Source organism: Peromyscus californicus, unplaced genomic scaffold, assembly GCF_007827085.1.
Source record: "Peromyscus californicus insignis strain IS unplaced genomic scaffold, ASM782708v3 Scaffold_19__1_contigs__length_69161282, whole genome shotgun sequence".
Lineage (NCBI taxonomy): Eukaryota > Metazoa > Chordata > Mammalia > Rodentia > Cricetidae > Peromyscus > Peromyscus californicus.
In genome coordinates this window covers 10,165,322-10,186,816 of record NW_026294491.1, presented here as the reverse complement: position 1 = coordinate 10,186,816, position 21,495 = coordinate 10,165,322, and the positions used below count along the sequence as shown (strand labels likewise).

Here is a 21,495-nt window from a genome sequence, read left to right as displayed (position 1 = left end):
AAGAGAGAGAGAGAGAGAGAGAGAGAGAGAGAGAGAGAGAGAGAGAGAGAAAGAAAGAAAGAAAGAAAGAGAAAGTGAATTTAAACCTAGGCTCTACCCATAACCCACCACTGATCCCTCTCCATAGATAGCCCCACTTCAACTTCTTGTGGCATCTCTGAGCCTTTTGTCTATCTAGCATCTTTTCTGTGGGGCACCCAAGTCAACCCTCACCCATGGCCAATGCTGGTAACTAGCTGAACCCAGCACTTCTTGAATGAACCTCTAGAACATCCTGACCTTCTGGAAACCGGGGATAGCTGTGAACCTGACACAGCCTGATGCTGGGTACTTCTGACCTGACCCATTACACCTCCCCCACACATACGAAGTGCCCATAGGAGATCAGCCTGGTAGTGACCCCCATCTGCCAGCATGGAATTCCAGAAAGATGTACAGGCTTGTGGACAGCTTCTCCATGCTATACCTCTGACAGCAGCAGCCAGGACGGCTGTGCTTAGGCTTGCCCGTGTAAAGGAGCCAGGGAGAAGCTATGCTCCCACAGGCAAGGACTAGACATGCGCCTGCAGCCCAAAGCTGACCTGAGTCAGCGTGTCTGTGATCAAAAGTTCCCTGACAACCATCCCACATGAACACAGACCCACCAACCTGACATGCATCTCTCAGCCAGCAACCTGACTCCCACATCTCCAGCCAGAATGGCTGGTGCTACAGACAGAAACACCCAGGGTCCTGCCTGAAGGGCTGTGTATCCCAGGAGGGACACAGTGCAAGTTGCACAGATACACTCTACGTCGTGAAAACAGCCCTACAGTGAGATGAGCAGACACGCTGAATCACAGAAAGAGTCAGTGTCATCTCAGAAAGGGCAGTGCCAACAGCTTTACCAAGGGTTCTCCGCTGCTCATGACACCGAGCAAGGAGCTCTTTCTTCTCTCCTATTAGGGATGGGGAATCCAGGCTTCAAGAATAAGTGGCAGCCACCATACCATCTGGGTACACAGGACAAAGCCTGCCCCCATCTTCTGCTGCCTCAGGAGAACACAGCCTTGCATGACCTCACCTCAGTGTCGGGGAGTCTGCCAAGATGGCTCCAGGAGAGGAATCCAGGCCTGGCAAAGGTTGAATCCCAAGCCCCGAAACATAGGGTGGGAGACAGATCTAGAGAAGGAGCTGGCCTGGTCAGAGGAACAGAGCTGTCAGCCCATGGGGCACATGCTAGGAGCCCCTAAATTGTTCTATCATCGAGCCATGAAATTTACATTTTAATTTGTAAACCTCATAAGTATACCAAATATATTTGTATGTTCCTAGTATTTCACACACACATGTGCGCACACACACACACACATACACGCACACGCACACGCACTCCAGCATCCAATCTTAGGAATTTCTCTAGGGCCTATGCAGTACATCTATCTGTTGGCAGCCAGGAAACGTCATTTCATTTTAGATTACCAGGCTCATCCTTGAGATAGACACCATTGTTGCAGCCTGTTTCTTCTCTGGCTGGTAACCCCTAACAGAGAGCCTCCGATGAAGTTCCGAGTCCTGAGTCTACATCTCTAGTCCAAGAGATGTTCATGGAGTAGTGGTCCTCACACCATGTACAACTGTTCTGGCATGCCCCATGTTCTTCCATGCGTGAGTGTGTACTGTTTCCCTTTGTGGGTGATGTTGCATTGGTGGGGGGGGGCTTGCATATGTGTGTGTGTGTGTGTGCATGTATGGTATGCATTTGCGTGAGAATGTGGGAATGTGCGCCTGTTTATGTGCCTTTTTTTTTTTTTTTTTTTTTTTTTTTTTTGCTTTTCGAGATAGGGTTTCTCTGTCTAACACCTCTGCAGCTCTGGCTGTCCTGGAACTTGCTTTGTAGACCAGGTGGCCTCGAACTCACAGAGATATGCCTGCCTCTACCTCTGGGATGAAAAGCGTGAGCCACCACTGCCAGGCTTGTGTGCACATTTATGTATGAATGCACATATGGGTGTGTGGGGGGGGGGGGTACAAACATAAATGGACTTATGTTTGTGAGTGCATTGTGGTTTGCATTCTGTGGACATGTACGCATATCTGTATGTACACTTCTGCATATACATTTATGTATGCACTTAGGGGCACTTGTGCCCTGAGCTCACAGATGCATGAATATTCATGTCTGTATCGTACCTTTTCAAAGTGGACCGCTGGGGAGAGAGGCAGCACTCTGGCCTGATTAGCCACACCAGCTACCTGCACCCTGGGGAGGTCAGCTCACTCCTTCTAGGTTTCCTTGACGAGGGCTTCCCCTCTCTCAGTCCTCTTTCCCTTGAAGGAAAACAAGAGTACCCTGAAAAACAAGTTTTGCTGAAATTCAAAACTATCTTCGGGGCCTTTGCATCTGAATCCTGAAGACTCCCCAGTGGGTGAGCCAGGAACAGGAGCCCTTCCCCACTACCTTAAAGTCTAATCTTACCAAGTGCCCATGTGCACCATCCCTGCAGACTTACTGAGGGAAAGCAGCTCGCTCGCTCGAGGGCACTGCTGTGCGCTAACGCACCCTAGACAGTGGGAAGTCTTGACGATGCCGGAGCCGAACACAGAGCGCAGGGAATGTGGTCGGGGAGTCAAGCACATGGAAAGCTAGAGACAAGATATATAGAGAGCTCCAGTGTGGCCATGAGCATCCTGCAGATGCCTCCGTGGCATGTCCTCTTTCCTCACAGACCCCTCCCCAAAGTCCATAACCACATGGCGCATACGTGAGTCCACAAGAGAAGAAACTGGAGACAGAGGGGGACCCTGCATATCCTAGGAGTCACAGGCGGTGTGGCAGTGCCCACACCGAGGGCAGATGAAGGGTAAATGGACAACCTGCCATTTCAGGGCATCTAAACCACAGAGTCACAGGACCACAGGACCAGACCAAAAAAACAGAAAGGGGCTTTGCTCCGCTTAGAGACACTGGGAGACGCGGGCCTCGAGGTAGCAGAGGGCGGTTTCTACATGACCCAAGCGAATCACACCTTGCCAGTCAGGATTTCAGGCCTATTAGCTCTTCCCCCAATAACTTAGAGCTCACCAGTCATCCTGGTCCAGGGGACTCAGCCCCACAGGGATGAGGAGCAGTGGCCGTGTTGGGGGAGGGGCTGGTGTAAGAACACAAGCCCCCCGCTGAGCGGCTTTTGGCTCAACCTCCGGGACACCGAAGAACCACATTCCTCGGACATCTCTGGAGGGACCTTCCTGCCCCTGAGGGTACAAGGTTGAGAACCCCAACAACAGTCACAGCAAGCAGACAGAGACACGCCACCTTCCCCGGCACGATCCTTAGATCTCCCCAGAGCTCACTGACACACAGGTTTGTTCCAGCCAAAGGCTAAAATTAAAACCCATCCCCCTTTGTTTTCTACGCTTGAAATCAAGTCCAGGTGGGGGTTGGGGTCTCTCCAGCATCTTTCCTTTGTCATCAGGGTTACGGAAGAGGCCCCAGGCTTACAAACCCTGTCTGCAGCCCCTGCCAGGCCTTCATTTGATTAATAGCCCCAAGTGCCATGTGGTCAGTAAGAACGGCCTGGCCAAGACCCATCTCTGGCATTTGCAAGGCGTTACCTCCTCCCCCCCTGTAGTTAACACAAATAAATGAAGAATTATCTGCTACCCGGCCAACAGGTGTTTTTCAGATTTGCTGTTTAAAGGGGCCTGTACTGTTGTTATTTAGCCCGAAGTGACTAAGCCACAGAAGCAATGAACCAAGCCATTTCCCCCTCCTTTTATCCTTCGTGATGCTGTGGCAAGAGACCTGTGACCACCACAGGTGACACTGCTAACCAGAGTAGGCTGAGTACCGACTTGGTTCTTTGGGGAGGTCACCCGCAGGCGCCTTTGTGATAAAGCGCGGGGTTTCCACCCTGACAGTCTGGCACTGCACCAGCCCCCCTACTCAGGGGCTTTGTGGACATGCTGAGCAGGAGGAGAGCAGCCAGTTGCTGGTTAGCCGCTGGATCTCAGAGCAAAGGAAGTCCTCGGTGCGCACATGCTGCGGTCCTTGCGGGACAACGGAGAAGGCAAACGAATCCGTGGGCTCAGGAGCATTGTTGCCGGCCTGGCTGCGCTTGGCGCTCAGCAGCATCAAAGGGGACCGCGCGCGCAACCCGACACCACGGCAGGCGCGGGGGACAAGGGCCTTGCGCTGCAGCGGCGCACAAAGACTGGTCGGCCACCGGAGTCCGGCCCCGGGCAAATACGCGCAGTTTTGCCTCAACAGGTTGGAAACTCAGAGATGACGCCATGCACTTAACGATCTTCCCCGGTCTTTCTCAGCCGTGACAAACTCCGCCCACGGTCCCTCCCGAAGATCTGGTGGGACCCGCGGCGGCCGCTAGCTCAAGCATTGCCGAGAATGAGGCCAGCGAGGGCGACACTGGCGAGGTGGGCCACTGGCGGGTGCCTCGGCTCCTTACTGGCCACCGGCAGCGCGCAGCTGGCGAAGCGCACAAACTTCTCCACAGAGCTGCTTTAAGTCTGGTCCTGCTACGAGGGACTCCAGAGGCGGACAGCTCGCACCACCCTGGCCCAAACGCACCCCGGGACCCCAGGCGCCCGGAGTCTAGAGAATGAATGGCTAGCATAAGCGGCGCAGCGCTGAAAGTGCCAGCACCGTGCGACCCCTGCGCGCTCCAGCCACCGCCCGCCACCTGCGCGTAGGCAGGGCCCCGGACGCCGCTGCCTCCCTGCGGAACGCGCAGGGTAAAAGGGTGGCTATCGCCGGGATAAGCCAGCGACCTGCACAAAGGGCGCGGGAGACCGGCAGACTTGGGGCACCAAGTTATATTTTCACCCGGGCTTACCTGGCTTTGCCCAGGCCACGCGTACCCCCAGCAGCAAGACCAAGCTAGCGAGCACGTCCAGAAGGTGCCGCCGCCGGAGCCTGTGCCACCTGTGGACAACAACCACAGGTTAGCGGGCCCCAGACGTCCCCCACTTCCTCGGACCCTTTAACCCTGCACCCGCCAGCAGCCCGAACCTGGGGGCCATCTCCACAGGCCAGGCCGTCTGCGCCCCTGATGCTGCGCGCAGAGCCTCGGTGAGCCGCTTGCCCACAGCGCTCCAGACCGCTGCCGCCGGCTAGGGCAGGGGCGGGCAGGGGCGAGCATGGGCGGGGCGGGGCGGGGCGGGGACAGCCCAATGGGCGGGGCGCAGGGCGCTGGGCTGGGCCAGGGAGAGCTCGTGAGCGATCCCATGGATTCGGAACCTGGGGACAAGCAGAGTGGACAAGGACAGGTATCTATCCCAGCTTCCAGTACCCCCTGAGTGGCAATCTCTCCCTTTCCTCAATGTGTCCAATGCGTGTTCTTCCCTCATACCAAGCTGCCTCACGAAGCTGCCAGAGGCTACATGTGAGATCCAGGCTCAAACCCAGAGCAAGGTGTAGGGACGTCCCACATTTATTAATGCATGACCATTGCAGGACATGTGTTCAGTCCATGAGGTGGACTGCCAGGAAGGCCAGTGATCTACTTTCTTTCTTTCTTTGTTTTTTTTGTTTGTTTGTTTGTTTGTTTTTTGGTTGTTGTTTTGTTTTTCGAGACAGGGTTACTCTGTGTAACTTTGCGCCTTTCCTGGAACTCACTCTTTAGCCCGGGCTGGCCTCGAACTCACAGAGATCCGCCTGCCTCTGCCTCCCAAGTGCTGGTATTAAAGACGTGTGCCACCACCGCCCAGCTAAGGCCAGCGATCTGAAGAAAGACACCTACCCCCAATGGACACGGGAAAGAGACACTGGTTACTTCTTACCCCCCCTCCACTCTTGGGTCATTGGGTGTGTCATGGGGGTCCTACCAGCCTTAAATCCCCACTGGCTTCCAGCCTTGGGCAGTAGCTCTCCCTGAACCGCTGCCCATGGTGCATCCCCATGGGCATCTCCTCCAACAGCTGCCTGCAGGTGTAAGGTGTTAGGAAGCCTGCCATGCCCAGGAGTGACCCCTGCCCCTACCTCCATCCCATACTTGGTGAACCCAGAGACAAGGAGGCACCTTAGAATACACACACACACACACACACACACACACACACACACACACACACACACACATGCACCCACGCACGCAAAGACCCTGTTTCTCTCACCAGTTCAGCATTCCTGATCCCCTACCTGACCTAACTCTAGGTTCTTTCCTCCAGCAACTGACCAGCATGGCCTTCCTGGCCTGGCCTTTATTAACAAAACCAGAGATGCTCACATCCATTAGGCAGCAAATTGAGATTCCAAAAAGCCATGCCCACTAACCCAGTGACATTTCCCCCTAACTCCCTGTACCTCATCTTTGCCCATCCCCACTGTCCTTCCTGGCCTGACTCATCTCCTGGGCCACAGAGAAAGAGCCACATGGTCAGCCTGGTTCCCCAGATCCTCTCACACCTCCACCCCCAGCCTGTAGCACCTGAAGTAACTCATACTTTTCTTGTAGACAGGAGACCAAGTCCCTCCATACCACCGCTCAGCTCCACCCCGAGTCTCTCCTAAGCCTCCCAGGCCCCTCTCAAGTCTCCCTTCCTGGCCTTCCCCATATTACCTCCTGACCTAGCCTGGCTCTGCCCTCCCCATGCCTGCCGCTCTGCAGCTGCAGCCTGAGGCCTGCTTAGGATTCTGATCTGCTCACATCATCCCCTTCCTCTCCAAGGCTTCAAAGGCCAGATCCTGCCCCAGACCCAGGGGCCTGCCCAGTCTCGCCCATCCACCTGGCCCACATCCCCACTTCATCTGCCTTCAAACCTGGAGTCCCTGTCCGGGTAAAAAGGGTACAGGGAGGAAGACGGCGATCTAGAGAATCGGGATCCACATTTTTAAAGAGTAGAAATGATTGATGGTCCTGCACTCGTTTTCAAAACTATTTCAGAGGAGGATAGAGCTAGGAACTGCCTGTGCCTGGCAGGTCTTTGTGTGTTTCTGAGTACCCCCAAGACTATGTGTGTGTGTTCACAGTTACACGTAGTATGCATATGTGTGTCAACCGGCATGCATTCATGCATACATGCATGTAGGAGCATGTCCTGGATCTCAACGATCCTGTCTCTCTTTGTTAACATGTCTACCTATCTGGAAGCCATGCCCCAGGTGAGGAGTCTGAGGGGCATGTGGTGGGGAGGTGGGAGGAGGGGACTCTCGGCTCTTCTGCCTGCCTTCCAGGCCCGTCTCCTTCCACCACAGCAGACCTAGTTCTTCAATCTTCAATCAGATGACGAGAGCTCAACTATGTATCCAAAAAAAGCAGGCTCTGCAGAAGGCAGGATGTGGCCCCCAGGGCTGCCGGTAGTTTCTGAGAGGAATCCTGGAACAGGGTGGGGGCCATGCCAGTCCCAGCCGTCCTCGGGCTTCAGAGTCTGCCGGGCCGGCTGCCTCCTTCCCCTGTTTGACACCTCAGGGCAGAGATGAGTCTATTTGGGGGGTAATTTGGTGACGGCGGGAGGGGAGCCGGTTGTCCTTCCCAGACACAGTGAAGAGGATTCCTCAAAGAGCCCGAGTGACAAACAGTGTCACAGACGACGGGAAGTACCAAGATGAGCTCCCTGGTGTGAGCGTGGTACTGGGATGCAACACTGGACGCTAAAACACACCCATTCTACACTGGCCTACCCTGGGTCGTCACAGTGTCCCCATTGGTCCCATAATAGTCACAGCTTTTTCCTATTAGAGCTTGTTGTTATTCCTTCATATGTGTAAGGAAGAAGTAATCTCTATAGAAGGCGGGGGACTGAAAACACAGGTGTGCACTTAGGCAAATCTCAGTTAATGTTATGCGGTGTGCCCTCCTCTTCTTCCATATAAATATGGGGCTTGCTCAGGGGAGCAGGGCTCAACCTCCAGCCCTCTGTTGATCCTCTGCAACTGAGGGGCACCAAGGAGAACACACACATACACAGACAGACAGAGAGAGAGAGAGAGAGAGAGAGAGAGAGAGAATCAGTCCTCAGCATGGTGCCTGGCCTGGCCAACTGCAGGCTCTACTGCTCCTCCTGTGTCCAGAGAGGCACCATGGAGTTGGATGTGGGCTACATGTGAGTCAGCTTCCTGCTGCTATGACAAAAAAAAAACATGAAAAAAAAAATCAACTTAGAAGGAAGGAACTCTTGTTTGGGCTTGTAATTTCTTAGGGCTCAGACTATGGTTGGCCCAGTCACGTTGGGACCTTAGGGCAGGCAGAAAGAACATCACGACCGGAAGCCTATGGCAGAAGAGGCTGCCCACCTCGTGGTGGTCACAAAGCAGAGAGATGGAGACTGGAAAGGGTAGTGTCCCAACAGCCCCTCCAATAGCATGCCCCCTGACTTAATTTTCCACTAGACCCTCGATTTTCCTCCCCCTCCCAATGGCACCAGAGACTGGGGATCAAACCTTCAACACATGGGTTTGGGGGATACATGTAAGATCCAAATTACAATGGCCACCAAAGTAACTTTTCACCAGGAAGGCGAAACTGCAGAATGGGCCGGGTAGCTGTGCAAAGCACAAATGTATATCAGAAGTCTAGTCTCAGCCAGGCCCCACCCTGGAGTCCTTGAACCTGAGCACGCAAGCACAGCTGTTCACTTTCAGGCTGTGGGTGCCCTCCTGAGACCTGCAGAACATTCCTTGTGCTCTGGCCTCTGCTGGACTCTGTCCCTTGGCTCTATCACAGTCCATCTCCACACAGCACTGGTGACCATGTGAGCTGTCCTTTGACCGAGTTTCTTCATGGCGTAGCCCCACCTCCACCGCTTCTGGATGCTCCGGTAGCTCTCTCTGCTCCAGGCTTGGTCCTGGTAGGTAGTTCCACAGTTGGGTGAAAAGCTCGTTCCTCTTCAGCTGAGGGTGACAGCCCTCCATCTTGTCTCACCTGCGGCTGGGGGTCAGCGATGTGGCAGTCTTTGACCAGCATCCCTGGGCTGGTCAGCTGAACCTCCCGAGCTGTGCGTGAGGGGATGTGTCACGGCAGGATTTGGTAACTGTGAGTGGATGGTAGGACACTCATAAAGCAAAGCATCGTATTCCCATGAAGAGACCTTAATTAAAGATGCCACCATGGAAAAAGTCCTGTCCAACAGCACACATGCAGTATGGGGCCGGAACACTCATGGGAAGAGGGCCTGCTGTGAGAAGCAGCTGTCTTGGAGCAGGGCAGTTACTCATCTTCCAACTTTGCTTTCCTACAGTCCGCAGTTTCCAAGGTTTGTAGTAACCACCTCTTACTCCGTGTGCTGGGCCCCATTTGTTGACTTTTCTGAAGTGAATTGTTAATCTGCTAGCTTCCTGTCGCTTACGGACAGGGGACACCACACAAACACCTAAGGCCTCTGTTCCCACAGGTCTGAGGCTCCCAGCGGAAGGAAACATCACTTTGGCATTCATACCATTGCTGGTGCCCCAGATACAAGGAGGTCCAAGTGGCTTCTCACTCCTCTGCCCTATAGACAGTGGCCATGTACCATTAGCTGTGAAGCCTGTGCCCGGCCGGCCCTCTTCCCATACTCACTTTGTGGGTATAACTCAGCTAATGGCAGTGGTTCTCAACCTGTGGGTCAAGACCCCTTTGGGGTTGAATGATTCTTTCATGGGGGTTGCATATCAGATGTTTACATTACAATTCATAAAAGTAGCAAAATTACAGTTATGAAGTAGCAATGAAAGTAGTTTATGGGGGTCACCATAGCATGAGGACTGTATTAAAGGGTCGCAACATCAGGAAGGTTGAGACCCACTGGTTAGTGGCATGATAGACCTCACTCCAGTCCACATGGTGCCTCCCTAGAGCTGGGAGGAACACACAGCTCGAAACTATCCCAAGCAGGGGCTGGAGAAAAGGCTTGGTGGATAAGAGCACTTGTTCTTCCAGAGGGTCTGAGTTGGGTGGTTCTCAGCACCCATGTTGGGCAGCTCATAACTGCCTGTAACAACAACTGGCCTCTGAGGGGACCCACACACATCCATGTGCTTACACGGAGATATACACATAAATAAAAATAAAATAAATATTTTTTCTTTTTATTAATTAGTTTTTTTCCAACCCTATCACAGTATCCCCCTCACTCCAATAACATAAGTCTTAAAAAACAAAACAAACAAAACAGAAACTATTTCAAGTACCCAAGTACTCACACCATAATATTACAGGTAAACACAAAGACACCGAAAAAACATACAACCAGACATACCATAACTCATTCTCTCTCTCTCTCTGTCTCTCTGTCCCTCTCTCCACAAAATCTGGGTTTGTTGACCCTCAAAGCAATATTAAAGCTCTCCCAGCCAGACTCACTTTTCTGTCCCTCGACTCTCATGTGACCGTCATCCCCCACACTGCCCCTGATGCAGCCCTCCCATCAGCTCCCACCACCAGGGTAGACCTAGATCCTACCTGCAGCTAGTTAGGAACTGGGACCCGTGCCTCACGTCTTCTGCCCCATGCTCTGGCTCACCCTCCTCCCTGGCCCTGTGTGAAGCAATCCTTGCTCTGGCCCTGCTGACTCAGTGCCCTCGACCATGCTTGGTGGGAGCACGCTGAAGCTGGGTCTCAGGAGCAGTAAGAAGGTAGGCAAGCTGTGTCCTGGCTGCAGAGGGGTCCCAGTGTGCCTTCTCACTGTAGCCGTTTGTAGGTCCTAATAGACAGGGCTGGCCTGTGCCCCCACCCTGCTGGCCTTGTCCTCTTCCTGGCACCCTGCATCTTAGCTATGCACGCACCTGCCTCGTCGGGCCACACCCTCACCGCAGTCCAGCTGTGGGCTATCTGAAGACATAGACGGACCATAGTTATAATTTCCTTTTAAAAGCCAAATGTTGCTGTTGGAGCTAATGGCCCCTGGGCCACCCCTCTGCTCTCTTTCCCCTATCTGATAGGATCCTTGCTATCCTCTTGGGGTCTTCCTTCAGATGTGTGTTCTTCTAGAAACCTACAGTTGTTTTGTGAAGTTTCAGAAAAAAGAAATTACAAGAGAAAATACCCGTGGTCCTAAAGCTTAGTCTTTGTTTGTTTTTTTTTTTTTTTAAACTCACAAAGTACCCCAGCTCTTTGCAGATTAATGTATATGCATGCATTTAAGTGATGGGCACGAAACCAGTGTACCTGACTTAGCAATCCCATCATGGAAGATGTTTTTGAACTTTTGCTTAAAATAATATACTTCCTTAAAGGGACAGAAATACAGCAGCACCCAGAATGGAAACCACCATGTCAGGATGGAGGAGTGGCGCCTGGCTAGCTCAGCAGCAAACTGGACCTGTGAGTGGGAGAGGCAGTGACTATGACACCAGGGCCTCAGAGCTGCCCACCCTCACACGCGAACACACACACACACACACTCACAAACCCACAGACTGGAAACGATGGGAGTTTTCTCCCGTGAGAGAGGACAGTTTCCAACAAGCCCACGTGCAGAGGGAGGGGAAGAAATATTTGAAGAAATAGTGCTTGAGAATTTTAAAATTAATGAGAGATGCAAAAGCCATAAATTGAAGAAGCTCAGAAAACATTTAGTAGGACAAGTGCCAAAAAATTGAAACAAAATAAAACAGAAAAAGAAACTCACACGTATTATATTCAAACTAGAGAGAAAGTTTGTCAGATTTCTGTAGAGGAACAGAACCAATAGAGTTGGGGGGGGCAGGGGAGCGTGTGTGTGTGTGTGTGTGTGTGTGTGTGTGTATACATATGCAACTATACAGATGTTCATCAAGAGTCATTAGATTGGCTTACACAACTGGAAGCTGGATAGTCCAACAGTGGCCATAATGCTGAAGAGCCAGAGAACCCAGGAGCTGCTCACAGTGAGAGTCTGGGACCACCAGTACAGCTTCATTCAAGGACCGGAGCCTGGAAGTGTCCCTGGACCCCCCCTAGCATGAATGCATGTCAGAAGGCTGAAGAAGCTGGAGTCCATGGGCGATGGATGGTAGCAGGGGCGGAGACACAGGCTGGGGGGGGGGGGGGGAGCTTGCGTACCTTCCTGGCTTCACCCTCCTTCCACCTTTGTTCCTGGAAGCCCCCATGTCTCTGGGCAGAGGCGCTCATGTCCAGGGAAAGCCTTTGCTCAAGTGATGCCCACGGGCCAGTCTTCAATCAAAGCACTCTTACAGTCACACCCCCGAGTCTCTCCATCAAATCGAGTTGATGTCAAGCACTACCAGTGATCAGAGAGAAACAAGGACCCACAGCAGGGTCCCCCAGAAGCAACACAAGTTCATCACAGCAGAGTATCATCATTATGTCACCTAACAGAATGTGCAGATTCAGAATTCTTTTTAAATTTTTATTGTATGGTACAGGGGATTGAACCTAGGACCTTACACATGCTGGGAAAGTACTCTACCACTACACCATATACCCCCAGCCATCCCTTTACCCTTTCCTTCTCTACCTCATGTCTTCTCTTCCTGTCTTTCTCTCTGTTTTGAGACAAGGCCTCAACTAAGCTGCCTGTGCTGGTCTTGAATTCACCTTGTAGTCCAGGCAGACCTTGAACCTGCAAACCCCTTGCCTCAACCTCCAGAGGAGACAAAAGTACAGACCTGTGCCACCAGACCTGGCTCATTCATTCACAGAAAAGAGCTTCTTAAAAATTAAGAATAGACAGACTACTTCAGTCAAACATGAACTATGTAGTTCATACTTTATAAGAAATGACCTTTAATCTCAGCACTCAGAGGCAGAGGCAGATGGATCTCTGAGTTCGAGGCCAACCTCGTCTAAAGAGTGAGTTCCAGGACAGCAAGGACAAAACAGAGAAATCATATCTTGAAAAAGAAAAGAAAAGAGAAAAAAGAAATGACCAATGACATACTTGAGGCTGAAAGAATATATCAGATAACATGTTAGATCCAAAAAGAGTCATGAATATTAGAAGCAATGATGATAAAATGAAACTTATTTACAATATATTCCATTTGGTTTTTGTTTGTTTGTTTGTTTGTTTTTGAACAAGGTCTCACTATGATAGCCTTGGCTATCTGGACCTCACTATGTAGACCAGGCTGGCCTTGAACTCATAGCGTCCACCTGTCTCTGCCTCCCAAATGCTGGAATTAAAGATATGTACCACCATACCCAGCTTCCAATGCATTTTAATTGCTGAAAATGATAGCTGTTTATAGGAAACTCAATGGTACCATTCTATGTTGATCGTGTATGTATAGGCAAAACATGTGGTAATGATATCAGGAAGAATGGGAAGGAAGGGCTAGGAAAATCCTGTCCTGGATCCTCACAATGTGTGTGAAATAGACAAAGGTTATTTGAGGGTAAACTGATTATAAGTTATAAAATTTGAAAATATAAGGGCAAGAATAAATAAGTAAATAAATATAGTCCTTGATGCCAATAACAAATAATTCAAAATTTAAACTCAATACTTACAAGAAGTATTGGATAAAAATAAGGGGAAAAAAAATAAAAGTCACCCAAACTGAGAAAAAGGAAATAAAGGAACTAAATAACTTGTTTTCAGATGTCCTAAACTCATGTTTAGAAACCTCGAAGGTCTTCACCAAAAATCTATTCAAGTTGTGGCTATAAAATCAACAAAGCCACCCAAAGAAATGAAGGAAATTCCACCTGTAACAGCATCCGCCCAAATAAAATTCTTAGGAGGAAATTTTAATGAGGAGACAAAAGATCTATATGCTGAGAACTGTAAAACATGGATAAAAGTAAAACATGGATAAAAGACACCAAAAACACGAATAAATGGAAGATAGCCTGTGTTTTTCTAGCAGGAAAAATTAATATTGTGAAGGTGCCCTTAATACTCAAAGTGGTTGCAGGTTCAAGACAATCGCCATCAAAATTTCAAGAGCATTCCCCCCCCCATAGAACTAGGGGGAAAAACACCTAAAATTCATAGGAAACCATAGAAGACCCCAAATAGCCAATCCTGAATGAGAACAAAGCCGGAAGCGTCACACCACCTGACTCAACAGTACATTCAACACTACAGAAATCAAAACACCATGGTACTTGGAATAAACCAGAGCAGTAAGCTCAGAAACAAATCCACACATTTATGGTCACTTTTTTTTTTTTTTTTTTTTAAGGTGCTAAGACCACTTGGTAGGAAAAGGACAGTCCCTTCAATAAACGGTGTGGGGAAAAACTGTGTCTGTGTACCAAAAAAAATGAAGTCAGTTGGACCTTAGACACACCATCTGTAAAAGTCTGCTTAGAACGGATTGAGAATTAAATTTAGGTCCTTAAAATATTGGACTACCAGAAAAAGCAGGCAGGGACAAGGCTCCATCCACGAGTCTGGACAGAGCTGATACACGGATCTGTACACAGCTCCATACTTGGGTTTGGACAATCATTTTTCTGGACAAATGTAAAGATAGACAAATGAATTATATCAAGCTCAAGGGCGTCTGCTGAGCCAAGGAAATGATCAGCAGTGAAGCAACAGGTGCAGAGGTGGAGAAAATGCCTGCCAAGGGTACATCTGCCCAGGGGTGAAAATCCAAGGTAGATAAGAAGTCCGACAATGCCAGCACACTGAAACAAATAGCTCATCCCCAGAAACAGGCATCAGATCTGGAGGCCGGTTTTCAACAGATGTAACAAGTCACCAACGGGCCTGAGAAGACATGTCCAGCAACACTAAACATCAGGGACATGTCATCAGATGTCACCTCACACCTGCAAGGACAGCCACCATCAGAAAGATGAAAGACAGTACAAGCAAAGATGTGGGGGGAAGGGCATCCTTGCACGCTGCTGGTGGGAATGGAATTGGCACAGCCACTGAAGGACCGTATGGCAGTGTCTCAGAAAAGTAAAAACAGAACCACCGTATAACTCAGCAATCCAACTTCTGGGTCCTTCTGCAAAGGAAATGAAACTGGTGTGTCAGAGGGACACCTGAATTCCCGTGTTCCCTGCAGCTCCATTTATAATCAAAGGGAATCAACCTCTGTGTCTACCAACGGATGAGTGGGTAGAGGAGGTGTATGTAGTACAACCCAATAAAATACTAGTCTGCCAATGAAGAAAGGTCTGCCAATGGTGACAGCAGGAGTGTGGAGAACACTGCAGTCAGTGAAATAAGCCAGGCACAGATGACAGACGCTGTGTTATCTGATCTACCCATGGAATCTAGAATAGCTGAACCCAGAGAGGTAGAGGGCAGAATGGTGATTGCTAAAGGATTGAAGAACGCAAAAAGAAGAAGTTTTTGTTGTGGTGGTTGTTGTTTTATTTAAAGCAGTCCATACACAATAGCATAAAAACACTGACCGAGTTTGCTTTTCTGTTGCTCTGATAGACACCATAACAGAGACCACAGAGGAACACGGCTTACTGGCTTGCTCCAGTAATGCCTAGTTAACTTTTTTACACAGCCCAGGACCTCCTGCCTAGGGATGGCCCTACCCACAGTGGGCTTGACCCTCCTTCATCAATGAGCAATTAAGAAAATGCCTCACACACATGGCCTTGGGCCCCTCTGATTGAGGCAACCTTTCAGTTAAGGTTCCCTCTTCCCAGATGACTCTAGTTTTGTGTCAAATTGACAGCTGAAGTTAACTATAACAAACACAAGCCATCCAGAGGTGAACTTAATATGTCTGTCTGAGATCTGTGTGCCAAAAATCTATTAAACTTTACTGATATTGAAGAAGCTGTAAATAAAAAGATAGTTACAGCATGCGTTTAAGTCAGAAGATTGAAAACTATTAAAATCTTGTTTCCTTTAAATTGATGTAGAAATGAACACAAACCATGTTATACTCAAGCAAGTTTGTTTTGTAACTACCAACATGCTGCTTATAAACTTTGTACAAAAATACAAAGGACTAAGGGTAGTCCATGCTATTGGAAAACAACAATAAAAACATGTTGAAGAATGTGTTCAATTTTTTCAATATTTCACAATAAATTTACATTTTGTAGTTTATTATGGTAACCAAAGCGAACAGTATTGGAAGAGGGGTAGAAATAGCAGTGAGCATATAAGTGAATAAAACGGTAACCCATGCAGGCAGTGGTGGCACATGCCTTTAATCCCAGTACTAAGGAGGCAGAGGCAGGTTGGATCTCTGAGTTTGGAGGCCAGCCTGGTCTACAGAGTGAGTTCCAGGACAGCCAGGACTATGCAGAGAAATCTTGTCTCAAAAAAGCCAAAAAAAAAAAAAAAAAAAATGTGAGGGACAAGCCCTGCATGGATGGGTGACACCACCCACTTAGATCCCTACACCCTGCGTGCAGCTCAGAGGCAGCAGTGATTTCCAGCAAGGAGCCAGTGCGTGTGCGGGCCATGCATTCACCCATATTCATGGCATCACCTCCAGCTGTTTCCAGAGCATGCTGAGACCTGTAATTCCAAGAGCAGTAAGGCGGCACACAGGAATCATTTTTGCCATGAGCACCAACCCTGACTAAAGTTCTGTCTTTATCAGATTTCCATGGCAACAGAGTGAGAAAGTTATACCCAAACCAAACCTGCCTATAGAGATGAGAGATGAATGCATCCCTTTCTTACTCATCAGGAAAACTGTCAAAAAGAACAGTGCAGATGATGCCAAGTCTCAGAAAAGACACAAGCATCTGGAATGTTCACTTCCTGCTGGTAGAGGCATGAATTAGTAGAACTTCTTTGGAAAACTGGCCATATCGAGCAAAGTAAAGCATGCAAAGCCTCCTCTTGGGAATACATCCAACAAACATAGCTATGCATATCCCCTAAAGACATGGACAGGAATGTTCACAGCAAAACTGGTCATCAGAGTCCACAGGCCATCCACAGCAAAATGCAAACGTTGTGTGTTAAATTCACAAGTGAGGAGCTTCAGCATGAAGACAGTTACACACAGCAGGGTGGGTGAGATTCACAAACACCACCATAGGATAGATGCTGTATACAAAGAGTTTGTATTCTATGATTCCATGGACACAAATTTTCACTCTGTAACATAATGATCAAACAAATTGAAAGGTGTTGTTTTGGATCATAGTAAGCTGGGGAACTCCCTTAATTGAGTATACCAGATAGTTATGTCCTCCAGAACTATATCACACATGTGTAACCATCTGTGTGAGCAGGTGCATGAGCACACACACACACACACACACACACACACACACACACACACACACACACACACACATACACACACACACACAAGATATATCTCACTTATACATTGAGATATAATGTCCTATCCAGTGGTAGCCATCTACACATTTACTAAACATTGACAAAAAGGAAGAGGAGAAGCAAAAGAAGGGTGAAAAATCAAATTCAATTCAAGACAGAATTTCCAGCATCTTCTCAAATAGCCCTAAAAATACTTCTGCCATTTGGTCCTACATGTGTATATAAAGTGGCCTTCTCAGCATTGACAAATAAGATCAAAATATCAATCAACTCTGAAAAATGTTAAAGATGTTATGTCCCAAAATATGAAATAGTCAGTCGAAATTTAATTCTTTTTTTTCAAATTTAATTCTTTTTGTAAAAATAAAGAAGCATATCTCGTTGATATACAAATTTGGTTTCATGTTAATACACTGTAAAATTATATGTGTAGCAAATGATTGTTGTATACATTTTTATGATTTATTAACAATAAATGTTTGATTTATATACCTGTTATACATACATACATGCACATCCAGCATTGCATAAAACTATCTCAGATGAAAAGAGGTTATAAGTGCAAAAAGTTTAAAAGGTCCTGGTTTACCAGATGCCTCTAGTGAGGTCTACCAGATATCTTCAGCCTGGTATACTAACTAGATGGTACCAATGAGGTCTACAAGATGTCTCCAGAGTGGTCTATCAAATGGCTCCAATGTGATCTACCAGACGGCTCCAGAGTGGTCTACTATAGCTCTGCAGCATGGTCTACCAGATGGCTCCAGAGTTGTCTACCAGATGGCTCCACAGTAGTCTCTCAGATGTTTCTAGAATGGTCTGCCAGATGGCTCCAGAGTGGTCTACCAGATGTCCTCATCCTGGTCTACCAGATGTTTTCAGAATGGTCTACTAAATGTTTTCAGGCTCATCTACAGATGTCCCTAGAATGGTCTACCAGGTCTACAGATGCTCCCAGCTTGGCTCTCCAGCATGATCTATGAGATATCTGAATCTATGTCTAGGTTAAGTTACAGAGGCCATGTGGCAGCAGAACATACAGCACGCCCCTTGGTGGCTCCTCTCTGCCTCTTCACCACTCTGCCTGGGTCTTCAAGCCAGAAAGCGTCATCCACAGTGAGCATCTGGAACAACCCATACTGAGGCTTCAGTGTGCTTGGGGGTGATTTTTATGCTACTATTCTTTAAATGTGTACATGCGCACAGGAATGGCACTTGGGTTGCATAAAGTACATCACAACAAGAAAAAATGATTAAGACCAGAAAGGCAAATGTCAATGAATTTTCCCACAAAACTGAACTCTCTAGCGAAGTTCTGAGTGGAAGACAGGCCATGCAGACAAAACTCCCTGTGTCCCCAGAGCGCCCTGACACACAGGGTGTCTCCTTCCACCCCAAGGGCTCTGTTTCTACCCCCAACTCAAGAGCAGACCTGGGGGTACAGGAAGGCACTGTAGGGTGAGAAAAACAAGGAACTGTGAATGAAGTCCAGGGCTCAGGGAGCTGAGCCCAGGGAGCTGCCCAGGTGCCCTACCCAAGCCAGGGCTGCATTGTTATTCATTTCATTGTGCGCTGAGGCTGCTCTCAGCCCTGTCTGCACCTCATCCCCTTCCTCCCCTGCCCCCTCCCCCCTCCCTTCTCACATTGTTCCCTCTTTCCTCCAGCTCCACCCTGCCTCCCCATCTGCTTCCCCCTTTCCTGTTTTCTGGCCAGCCCTCACCCCAGCCTCCCTCTAGGGGTTTCTGTGAATGGAGGAAGAGGAAAACACAAACTCAGGGGTAGCCCAAGGAGAGCTCAGGCAAGGCCACGCGGCCTTGGCCAAGCCTGACCTGGCTGGGCATGTCCTTTCAATTGATGCGGCCTGGTCACTCTCTCAGGCCTTGTATGTTACATGACATGGCTGTAGAAGAGTCCTTCCAGAGCTTGAAGCAGATTTTCCCTGCTTCCCTGCTCTGCCTTGGAGCTGAGCACCAGCCATTGTATCCAGAAGTGAGTGCGTGAAAGAGCAACAGAACCCATCCTGAAGCTGGCCAGCTCTGCTATACGTGGTGGACTACAAAGCATACGATAGCAGAGAGATGCAGGTCCCACCTGAGAGGCACTGGACAGTGTTTGGAAGGTCTGCACTGCGATCCACCTTCCTACTGTCTAGTCTTAGGGCATGGTCCCCTGTCCTGACAGGTGGGGAGACTGAGCCCCTGGACAAGAGCTGGAGTATCAATGTGGTTTTAGTTCCCTGCTGTGGGTCTTAGGAGGGAGCTCCTACAAAAATCCTCTGCCAGGCTCTTAGAGAAGTCACTGGTGATGGTGGCCGTCTACCCAGAGTGGCACTTAGGGTCTGACCAAAGGGATCTACAGTGAGTTCCTAGTGGAAGGGCAAGGGATGACATGGTTATAATGAGATGTAATTTACCATATAAACTAGGATATCCTTGGGAGTAAAGAAGCATTTTTAAAAGTTACACTAGGGAGGCTGGGGATATAGCTTGGTCCATGAAGTCCTACTTTGCAAGCACACAGAACCCAAGTTTAAAAAAAAATAGCAGGGGGGGTGGCGCCGGCGGTGGTGCACGCCTTTAATCCCAGCACTCGGGAGACAGAGCCAAGAGGATCTCCTTGAGTTCCTGGGCTACAGAGTGAGTTCCAGGAAGGGCGCAAAGCTACACAGAGAAACCCTGTCTCAAAAAACCAAAAAAAATAAAAAATAAAAATAAACAAAAAAAACAAACAACTGGATGTGGTACTGAGCTACAGCCCTGGCTCTCTTGTTCTACTCACAGTAACTTTCATAATGAAAGTTCTTAGTCTGTTCTGCCCTCCCAGGCTTGCCTATGGGCCTTCATAGAGGCAGTCTGAAGTGTGCCTAGGGTCTGTGCTCTGTTTGAGGCAAAGGCTGAGTGCGGATGGAGCCCTTTCCCATTCCTGAGACCTTGAAGATTCTAGTTTATTTTGTGTCCCACATCAAATTGGTCTCATACAGGGGTGTCTCTCTAAGTTGATCCCACTATGGGGTCAGTCTATGCCTGAAGTCTAATGGGCAGCCAGGGCTTCTAGCCTCCCAGATGTGCTAAAGCCACCAGAAATGTTTCCCCTTGCAGAAAGAACCTGCACAGGGTCATGGGAGTTAAATTAGTGTTGTATCGGCCCACTGACTCTCAGCTTTTATAGATTACTTGACAGGGAGGTGGAGCCTAGTGAATCTGGTCAGTTTCAGGGACTTCCTGAACCTATTTTGAGTTGTTTACCTTCCTGCTTAAGGAGCTTCCCTGAAGGATGGAATGTTTCAATCTTGGTGGAAACTGTTATACAACAGTCAGCTGGGCTTCTCATTCCTGAATCTCTCACTCCATGTCCTTTCTCAAGGAGGCCATGAATCTTCAGCCTCACACCGAAGTCTGTGGGGCATATCCTCAAAAGGTACAACTTGTGAGGCTTGCCCCACACCAGCAAGGTGGCCTGTGAGAGATGGAAGCCAGGGGTTGATTCTAAACCTCAGTGTTACCTGTTGGTGCTGCTCTCAGACACAATGTCCCAGGGGGCCATCAGAGTCTGCAGTGTGGTTCCCATCTATGTGTGGTTCCCATCAGGGGTCAGTTAGTGAGCTGGCTTAGGGGGTAGGGTAGGAGAAGGCAGGGTAGGAGGGGGCAGGAACAATGGACACCCTTGGATGAGGGTGCCACAAGCCAGTCTCCAGGAAACTTGTGACCACTCCACCCCATTTTGGGCACAGGGAACCTGGACTCAGACAGGAAGTAAGGCAGGTTGCCCTGCCTCTAGACACTGGACTTTTAGAAGCACTTTTGAGCTTTCACGAGTAGGGAGTAAACCAGAGTATTAAAACATCGTGCATGGTTGGAAGACATTTCAACACCACCCAGACCTACTGAGCATGGGCGCTAACCTCCTTCCTGTTGCCCAGCATGTATGCATGCTGCTCGCCTTTCTGTAAAGACCATTGATGGAGGCATTCCCTCTACTTTGTGCTTTTCCATTTGCCAGAGAGGTCTTTCTTGTTTGAACTTGAACCCAACACCATGTGACTGCTATCCTAGAACCTAAATCTGCCTAATACTACCTTAGGGATTGAAGAAGAGAAGGTAGAGGTGTCACCTACTTTTAGGTTGAGTCTCTTCTATCCCAATTAACAATCAAGACATGCAACTCCAACCTCCCCCCCAACCCCAAAATATCTATAGGCCAACCCAATCTAGACAATTTCTTTTTTTTTTTTTTTTTTTTTTTTTTGTTTCGAGACGGGGTTTCTCTGTGTAGCTTTGCGCCTCTCTGGAACTCACTTGGTAGCCCAGGCTGGCCTCGAACTCACAGAGATCCACCTGGCTCTGCCTCCCAAGTGCTGGGATTAAAGGCGTGCGCCACCACCGCCCGGCTAGACAATTTCTT

At 49.0% G+C, this 21,495-nt stretch overlaps 1 protein-coding gene across 1 annotated transcript in view; it reads right to left on the bottom strand.

The window, feature by feature from the left end:
* Positions 1-5,120, bottom strand: part of Col18a1 (collagen type XVIII alpha 1 chain) — a 113,448-nt gene extending 108,328 nt beyond the window's left edge. The window contains exons 1-2 of the mRNA XM_052744600.1: positions 5,009-5,120; positions 4,833-4,921 (exon numbers count right to left, since the gene is read on the bottom strand). Coding sequence (XP_052600560.1) covers positions 4,833-4,921; positions 5,009-5,019 — 100 coding nt within the window. The 5' untranslated portion in view covers positions 5,020-5,120. The remainder of the gene's footprint in view (positions 1-4,832; positions 4,922-5,008) is intronic.
* Between the last annotated feature and the right edge of the window lie 16,375 nt (positions 5,121-21,495).